This window comes from Berghia stephanieae, chromosome 7 (genome assembly GCF_034508935.2).
Source record: "Berghia stephanieae isolate SIO BIC M18660-M18661 chromosome 7, UCSD_Bste_1.3, whole genome shotgun sequence".
In the NCBI taxonomy this organism is placed as follows: Eukaryota; Metazoa; Mollusca; class Gastropoda; order Nudibranchia; family Aeolidiidae; genus Berghia; species Berghia stephanieae.
This window is the reverse complement of record NC_088366.1, coordinates 5,159,444-5,169,443: the sequence shown is the minus strand read 5'-3', so window position 1 is coordinate 5,169,443 and position 10,000 is coordinate 5,159,444. Positions and strand designations below refer to the sequence as shown.

The 10,000-nt window shown below is 38.3% G+C and overlaps 1 protein-coding gene across 3 annotated transcripts in view; it reads left to right on the top strand.

Moving 5' to 3' along the window:
* LOC144976396 (protein unc-93 homolog A-like) overlaps positions 1-10,000 on the top strand; it is a 229,059-nt gene that overhangs the window by 133,585 nt on the left and 85,474 nt on the right. For all 3 annotated transcript variants that reach the window (XM_078920661.1, XM_078920660.1, XM_078920659.1), the window contains 2 exons: positions 6,316-6,450; positions 9,126-9,927. In XM_078920661.1, coding sequence (XP_078776787.1) covers positions 6,316-6,450; positions 9,126-9,927 — 937 coding nt within the window. The remainder of the gene's footprint in view (positions 1-6,315; positions 6,451-9,125; positions 9,928-10,000) is intronic.

The window sequence follows — 10,000 nt, the reverse complement described above, 5'->3', positions numbered from 1 at the left end:
CATGTTAAATGTTGCTGTTGACCAGGGACCCCTTGTAAAGCGCTTTGAGCACATTTAGTGGATATTGTGCTATATAAAAGCTTAATTTTATTTTATTTTTTTTATCAATAATGTAAACTTTGCTTCTCAAAGCTCAAAGAAATAGATAACGATGTTAAATTTTATAAACGAAAACCGACAATATGGACGTTTCGGGTTTCCCCCTCTATAAAAAAAACAGGATGAATGAAACACTATAGACGAATGATACGATTAATTAATTAATAAAGACTCAATTTTCCGTTGTCTAGATTGGGATTCGAACCCAGGGAACTAACGGTTGGAAGGCGAGCGTCATATCTATCTCATGACAACAAAACCGCACAAAGTCTTCAATCGCCCAATAACGATTTCAGACAAAGCAAAGATTGGATCAATTGTGTGTAAGAGAATGCTGTGTTTTGTTGTTGGGATGTCTTTTCCACGGACACAATGAAACCAGAGCACAGACAAACTCTGACAAAACACGTTTTAAAAATTTTGGCCAGAAAACTCGTCCTTCGGGTATCGATCGATTAAAATGATCCCCATCTTTTCTAAAACTCATAAGTTTATTACATGTTTATCTAAGTATACGAGAGAGAGAGATTCTTTGTTTGGTCCTAACACAAATGTAAGTAAATGTAAGGGTTTTTTTAAACATTAAAAAAACTGGATCCAAACATTTTTCTGGCACTGCTTCAAACACACTTTTTCCGATATTTTTCTGTCACCAGTGTTTGTTCCCTAATTTGTCACTACATTCAACAAACAGACTCATCTTACTCCCGAGTACCAGTTTATTGAATGTGAGAAAAAAGCGGGGTTTTTAAATCTCCGAAGACTCAATTTTGCGTTGTCCAGATTGGGACTCGAACCCAGGGAACTAACGGTTAGAAGGCGAGCGTCAGTTTACCCCTGTGCGGGTCAGTGTATTGAATATGAGAATAGAGTGATTTTTTTTCTCCAAAGACTCAATTTTGCGTTGTCCAGATTGGGATTCGAACCCAAGGGACTTAACAGTTAGAAGCCGAGCGTCATATCTATCTCATGACAACAAAACCGCACAAAGTCTTCAATTCGCCCTATAACGATTTCAGACAAAGCAAAGATTGGATCAATTGTGTGTAAGAGAATGTTGTGTTATTTTGTTGGGATGTCTTTTCCACGGACACAATGAGACCAGAGCACAGACGGGCTCTGACATTTAAAAAATTTTGGCCAGAAAACTCGTCCTTCAACAATTGATCGATTAAAATGATTCTCATCTTTTCAAAAAATCATAATTTAAATACATATTTTTTCTCCGTATAATTCAGTAATTCTGTGTTTGGCCATAACACTCAAATGAAAGTAAATGTAAGGGTTTAAAAAAAAATATTTAACAAAAGTGGATCAATCAAAACCTCGTTTTTTTCCGATTCTTGTGGCCATCCTCCGTCTGAAGTTGCGAATTGGATAAATGTTTGACTAAGGTATTCACAAACATCAACCAAGAAAGAAATTCCCAAGGGAATTTTGTATCACGGGTATTCTGGCATTCTCTGAAAATATCACCTATTAAAAATTTAGCCAGAAAACTCGTCCTTCAAATGACCGATCGATTAAAATGACACTCGTCTTGTCGAAAACTCTCAAACCTGGGATTTCGCGAAGTCCCAGGATTAAGTGATGTTTTGACAAAATGAGGGTCAGTTTAATCGACCGATATTTGAAGGACGAGTTTTCTGGCCAAATTTTAAAATATGTGATTTTTTTCAGAGTATAAGAGTATTTATCTAACGTCTGACGCAACTCAGACGGACCCTAAACATATTTCTGCCGTACTCTGGAAAAAACCCTTATTTAAAAATTTGGCCAGAAGACACGTCCTTCAAATATCGATCGATTTAAATGACCCTCATCTTGGCAAAAACTCTCAAACCTGGGACTTCGCGAAGTCCCAGGTTTGAGAGTTTTTTCCAAGATGAGGGTCATTTAAATCAATCGATATTTGAAGGACGAGTTTTCTGGCCAAATTTTTAAATATGGGTTTTTTTCTAGAGTACGGCATGTTTGGTGTCCACCAAAAATCCATCTTTGGTTTATATCTCCGTTTGGCTGAATTCAGATGTTGGTCAAGTAGCCAGGGCCTCTCACTTTGATTCTTACTGTGATACGAGTGACAACGGGTATTTAAAGATAACCAAATTAACTTGTGCGGCTATGAGGTCTAGTAGTATGACACTAGCTTTTTGATCGGAAAGTCCTGGGTTCGAGCCTCGCTCGGCGCAATTTGAGTCCTTGGAAAAGGCTCTTTACTCACATTCTCTCACCGTACTCAGGTGTAAAATTAGTACCTGGCCGGTAACTGCGTTGTCTCTATCGGAAAATCATGTAATATCGCCTAACAGACCTCATGTCTCGTTCTACATGTTAATTGTTTCTGATAGTTGTAAAGCGTTTTGAGCACATTAAGTGGATATTGCGCCATATAAAAGCTCAATTTTTTTTCAAGAAACAAAGGGACAGGCATCGTTGTAAGATAAAAATTTGAACAAGTGTGTATGAAAGGTGCCAGACATAGCAAGAAAGAAAAATACAAGAAAAAAAGCCACAATAAAAAAAATCAGTCCACCTCGATTTGGGATCGAACCTCAGACCTTCTGATTACCGCCTCTGTGGTGTAATGGTTGCACGTCTGAAAACAAAAAAATTCGACAGCACCCGAGATCGATCTCTGTCCTCCCTTTACGTGTGAAGCGAGTGCTCTACCAACTGAGCTATCGGGACCCCCGCTTAGTTTGAACTGCACTTATTCATAATCCAATTTTGGGTCTCTAAATAGATATATACTATTGGCAACCTCTTTATCAATGTCTATCTACCGAATCTCTTTATCAATGTCTATCTACCGAATCTCTTTATCAATGTCTATCTACCGAATCTCTTTATCAATGTCTATCTACCGAATCTCTTTATCAATGTCTATCTACCGAATCTCTTTATCAATGTCTATCTACCGAATCTCTTTATCAATGTCTATCGACCGAATCTCTTTATCAATGTCTATCTACCGAATCTCTTTATCAATGTCTATCTACCGAATCTCTATTCAATGTCTATCTACCGAATCTCTTTGTCAATGTCTATCTACCGAATCTCTTATCAATTCTATCTACCGAATCTCTTTATCAATGTCTATCTACCGAATCTCTTTATCAATGCATATCTACCGAATCTCTTTATCAATGCATATCTACCGAATCTATTTATCAATGTCTATCTACCGAATCTCTTTATCAATGTCTATCTACCGAATATCTTTATCAATCTATATCTACCGAATCTCTTTATTAATGTCTATCTACCGAATCTCTTTATCAACGTCTATCCACCGAATCTCTTTATCAATGCTATCTACCAAATCTCTTTATCAATGTCTATCTACCGAATCTCTTTATCAATGTCTATCTACCGAATCTCTTTATCAATGTCTATTTACCGAATCTCTTTATCAATGTCTATCTACCGAATCTCTTTATCAATGTCTATCTACCGAATCTCTTTATCAATGTCTATCTACCGAATCTCTTTATCAATGTCTATCTACCGAATCTCTTTATCAATGTCTATCCACCGAATCTCTTTATCAATGTCTATCTACCGAATCTCTTTATCAATGTCTATCTACCGAATCTCTTTATCAATGTCTATCTACCGAATCTCTTATTCAATGTATATCTACCGAATCTCTTTGTCAATGTCTATCTACCGAATCTCTTATTCAATGTCTATCTACCGAATCTCTTTATCAATGTCTATCTACCGAATCTCTTTATCAATGCATATCTACCGAATCTATTTATCAATGTCTATCTACCGAATCTCTTTATCTAATGTCTATCTACCGAATTCTTTATCAATGTCTATCTACCGAATATCTTTATCAATCTATATCTACCGAATCTCTTTATCAATGTCTATCTACCGAATCTCTTTATCAACGTCTATCCACCGAATCTCTTTATCAATGCCTATCTACCGAATCTCTTTATCAATGTCTATCTACCGAATCTCTTTATCAATGTCTATCTACCGAATCTCTTTATCAATGTCTATCTACCGAATCTCTTTATCAATGTCTATCTACCAAATCTCTTTATCAATGTCTATCCCCCGAATCTCTTTATCAATGTCTATCTACCGAATCTCTTTATCAATGTCTATCTACCGAATCTCTTTATCAATGTCTATCTACCGAATCTCTTATTCAATGTCTATCTACCGAATCTCTTTGTCAATGTCTATCTACCGAATCTCTTATTCAATGTCTATCTACCGAATCTCTTTATCAATGTCTATCTACCGAATCTCTTTATCAATGCATATCTACCGAATCTATTTATCAATGTCTATCTACCGAATCTCTTTATCTATGTCTATCTACCGAATCTCTTTATCAATGTCTATCTACCGAATATCTTTATCAATCTATATCTACCGAATCTCTTTATCAATGTCTATCTACCGAATCTCTTTATCAACGTCTATCCACCGAATCTCTTTATCAATGCCTATCTACCGAATCTCTTTATCAATGTCTATCTACCGAATCTCTTTATCAATGTCTATCTACCGAATCTCTTTATCAATGTCTATCTACCGAATCTCTTTATCAATGTCTATCTACCGAATCTCTTTATCAATGTCTATCCCCCGAATCTCTTTATCAATGTCTATCTACCGAATCTCTTTATCAATGTCTATCTACCGAATCTCTTTATCAATGTCTATCCCCCGAATCTCTTTATCAATGTCTATCTACCGAATCTCTTTATCGACGTCTATCTACCGAATCTCTTTATCAACGTCGATCTGCTGGTCTTGATATATACTGTAAATGTTAACATCGGGTATTCACAAACAACGATTAACTAGCCAATGGAGGTTTAGAGTATTAATTAAGCAAGCAACGAAGCCTAGACGGTCAAAACAAAAAGAAAACCCACAATGTTTTCTCTCTCTCTCTCTCTCTCTCTCTCTCTCTCTCTCTCTCTCTCTCTCCCGTTAGTCTTGTTTACCCGACTGTCTGTATCGTTACTATTGCCAAAATTAAGAGGTTCTTGCAGGTTGTTATGTTAAGACTCTTTCTTTTGTGGGCTGTGATTTAGGCATAATGTAAATGTTACTGATTGAAGCTAGAAGAAGAAATGAATAGCAATGGTTAAATAGAAGTTTCATTGACATTTATTGAATAAACGGAGACAGATAAAGTGGTCGTTTGTTTGTTTTCAAAATAAATAATTTCCCGTCTTCAGAGCCATTGGGCCCAAGGAGCCGGAGTTTTTCCCGACTTCTATAACGTGAAACAGACGAAAGAAAATGATTACTACCCATTAAATTGGACGCAAAGTACTTTCCGGCAGATCTAGCAGACCCAGTGATCAAATCTCTACTGGGTGGACAGGGTGGTCAGGAAAAAATCTTGACTGCACCCGAGATCAATCTCGGTCCCTTTGATTGTGAAGCGAGTGCTCTACCAACCGAGCTATGGGGAGCTCTGCTTCCTTGCTAAAGAACAATATATTTCCAATCTCTTCATTGGTTTGTTTAATCTTCTATAACAACGCCGTTATTTCATCTCTCATTTATCTTCAGTCGACTTCGCGAAGTCCCAGGTTTGAACGTTTTTGCTAAGACGAGGGTCATTCAAATCGATCGATATTTCAAGGTCGAATTTTTCTGGCCAAATTTCTAAATATTTGTTTTTCAAGAGTCAGTAACTCCAAACGGCTCTGTACACAATTTGTTGTAGTTTTGAACAAGTATTTGGTACATTGTCATTGTTCCTAATAACTATAAATTGTCTCAGGTCCTAAAAATTGCAATTTGTAACTTTTCACTCCAGCCTCCCCCTCTGCAATTATGTCTTGTGACCTTCTTCTTGGTCTCCCTCTCCCTATAGGGAATGAGATTAGCGGAAGAGTAGCGTCCCTTGATTGGACGTCACCCATAGTCTGTGACGTCCCCGGCGGAGAAGTTATTAGAGAGAGATCGTCATGTTGGTTGTGCGCATGCGTCTCTCGTCCTCGCTTCCGGTGAAAGCGGCTTGAGACACTTCAAAACCAAATTGACGTTCTCTCTGTAAGGTGACGTCCAATCAAGGGAGGCTACTCTTCCGCTAATCTCATTCCCTATTTCACCTTCCACAATATCTTCTAGAAACGTTTTTTTTTCAAACATGTCATGTCTCTTGATATGTCCAAAATAAGGGATTGTATGCTAGTTTATTTATATCATGTATGTTTCTTACAGGAACCCAATCAGCGAGTGTCAGTTTCCTGCCAGCGAGGAGGACGAGTGGGAGGATAAAGACCAAAACATCTGGAGGAATTTTGTGTCACAATGCTCGGCTACGTTCCTTGCTGTTTTCGCCGTCATACCTTCAAGGTAATGATTTATTTAGAATCTAATTGTATTGTATTACTCTCAGTGTCCCTACCATTTTGGGTGACTTTGCATGAGGACAAAAACACGTACAAGGGACCTAACTCTTCGAAGCGAATTTTTTTAGATTAAATTGACCAATCATAATACGAGAAACTGAATAGAATCTATACAAAGGGAGGGAATGGAGGGCATGTAGAGTCACCCAATATATTGGGGTTTATGGAATTATGATTAAAATATCATCCTCACCTTACAGGTGAGTGTTCGTTTAATTCAGTAAATTCCATAAGCTCTCAACACTTTGGTTTTCTTTCCATGAGACTTCGAAGCCATTGAAGATAAAAGACAAATTATGGCGACAATTAAGTATAGATAGATATATATTTCATACAAATGTAATTCTGAGTCTGGGAACGCACACAAATTTCTCAAAAAACAATATTTTGTATATTGTATTACTTTCGGTATCCGCAACAGTTTACTCTATTAAAATGTATAGTAAAATAATGGAAGTCATCATAGCCTGTCGCTCCAACACCGAACCCACTCCACAGCATCTGGGGCGCAGACTCTTAGGTCATGGTCAGTGCAGCCCGTCCTGGTATTCTCTAAGGATGTGCTCCATCGTCTGCTCTGGGCATCCACATGTACACAGTCTAGTCCCCATTTTTCATGCTTCCAGCTGTTCTCCCAAGTTTTGCCCGTACTCTGTTCAGTGTTACCCATTCATGCCTGGGGAGCTCATTTCTGTAGGACAGTTCTTCTCTCGGATCTTCAACGACTTCATTTGCATGATTGCCCCACTCCCTCCATGTGGAAAGTCTGTATACAGCTGCATGATCAATGTTGAATAAAGGGAGAAAAAAAAATGACTCTTATAATAGATACAAAACAAAGTTACGACTTTTCAGCCTTTTCTTGTTTACCCGAAGAAATCCAAAGGCCGTCGTTTACTTTGTGTTGCATCTTTTATAAGAGTCATTTTTACTCCCATTATTTTACTCTACATATTATTGACTCATTTTGGCACGTCTAAATTTTGGTCTTGCTGTATTAACATGCTCTTTATTCGAACTATGGGGGCAACGTGAAAGAGAGGTTTAGACACTGCTAGGTCCTGGGTTCCAGCGCCTTTTAGACAGTTCCCCTTTTTCCGTGGGCAAATTTATCAACTTACTTGAGATTTTTATATCGCGCAATATCCACTTGACGTGATCAAAGCGCTTTACAAAGGGTCACTGAGGAAGGGTTTTGAGCCCGATAAGTTCTGTGTTGAGGAATTTTGTTCTTTTTTTAATCTGTTATATTCATTTTTGTTACAATACCCATGGAATCTAGAACACCGAATTCTAGCACATTCTGCAATACGCACGATTGAGCTGGTTTACCTCCTATGCGCACCGGATTTCGGCACGCTCGGATTCTAGAACGCTTTTTTGGCTTCTTCCGAGACCGGGCTAGATTCTAATCCGGCGACTACTGTTTTCTAAATCGTACCAAAAAAAAAACACAATAAAACAAAACAAGAAAACAAACAAACAAAAAAAAAAACAGCGAACACAAAAAAGGAGATAAAATCTGGCTCCATGAAGCGACAAGCGTTTAAGAACCGTAGAAGGACAAGACAGGACTTTAAGATTGAATAAAATAGTTAATTCCATGATAAAAAACAAACACAAAGGCTATTTTACTAACAGGATTCAATCATTAGCCACACAGGACGGACTTCATCGTATGGTCAATAAAACGGAAATATCTAGAAAGCTACATCATCCAATAACAGTTTTGTTACTTCTTTTTCTTTTGCTCCTCCTCCTCCTCCTTCTTCTTCTTCTTCTTCTTCTTCTTCTTCTTCTTCTTCTTCTTCTTCTTCTTCATCATCATCATCACGAATTCCATCACCATCTTCAGCTCCAACCTCAAAGAACAGTTGTCATCTTCATCATCATAATCATCATCATCATCATCATCATCATCATCATCATCATCATCATTATCATCATCATCATCATCATCATCATCATCATCATCATCATCATCATCATCATCATCATCACAGTTTACTAATTTGCAGGTCTGATAACCCGAATTGTCATGGTCTCATTGTTGTCTTGGAACTACTCTCAAACCAACGCAAAGTATATTCCATTGCAACAACTGTAAAACATGCGCCCATGATTGCATTCGGTCATCAGACCTGTAAATATGTGAACGTTGATTATATAGAATACCGTTTTGAGGATTTGTGTGATATGAGACAACGTGGCTCAGCGGTACAGTTCTTCCCCAATTTGATGAATAAAGGGAATTCATTTATTTATAATGTGACATTTCTAGTCACGATTATCAATACCGATAAAATGTCATTGATCCAAAAATCCATTTGATTCGCCCTTGGGTTTGATATCTGATGAACGCCTTCGTTGTTGTATCAGCAGCAGGTTTATTCAAACTTGTAAATAGATATATTAACAAATAGGTAAATATACGAATAAATGAATAAAAATAAATGAATGAATAAACAAATCAATGAAAAGCTGAACTGCATCCAAGATTTCACTGGTCCTTATGCCTTTGACAAGAGCTCTACTGCATGAGCATACGTAATCCCTGGAACTAAATCTCAGCATTGTAAAAATAAACATTTTAAAAATATCTCATTTTTATTTCAACAGAAACCTTCAGACAAGTATCCATTCATCTCATCAACTAGGAAAGATTTCGTTAGTCTGCATGTACGCGTCTTACATTATCGGATGCCTGGTAACACCGACCGTCTTGCGAAAAGTCCGGGCAAAGTCGCTCCTACTTTCTTCTTTATTCTTCCACATCGTCTACTCTGTATCCAACGTCATCCCATCGGGCTACACCCTCATACCATCCTCATGCTTGGTGGGCCTGTGCCAGCCCGCCTTCTGGGCCGTACAAGACGTTCTTCTGCTCAACTACGGACTCAAATATTCCGCAGCAACGAGAATGACACCCCAAAAATCACTCCGCCTATTTCAGACAGTCACCATAATAACCATCCACTCCGCACAAATTCTTGGAAATCTCTTAAGCTCTGGACTAATTTCTGTCTCGGACTACGGCTGTACCGAAAACTGGGAAACTATCGACCTGTCCAATAAAACAGGGGGACGCAACCCTAAAAGTAAACTCTTCCCTAATGAAAAATGGACGTACACGCTTCCTTTTATTCCGATACAAGCCCGCGAACCCACAGAGAATTCGCCTCCGGTCAATTTCTACCAGCTTCTAACGCTGATATATCTCTGCATGTCGGTGGTGGCCATGGGCGCAATACTTATATTTTTTGAAAGCCCGGACACGATATTACAGAGGCGCGCGCTCTCGTGGCGGGAAAGGTTCAAGGAAGTGAAGCAATGCCTCACGGACCCCAGATGGATCCTGGCGTGGTTTGCCGCCATGTACGTTGGATACTCTCAGGGAATCATCATGTGTGACATCACTAAGGTAAGAAAACTCTGACTCACCGTCCCTAAAGCGATATTTTGTCGGGACGAAACAGGTGCTGAAAATTTAAGTT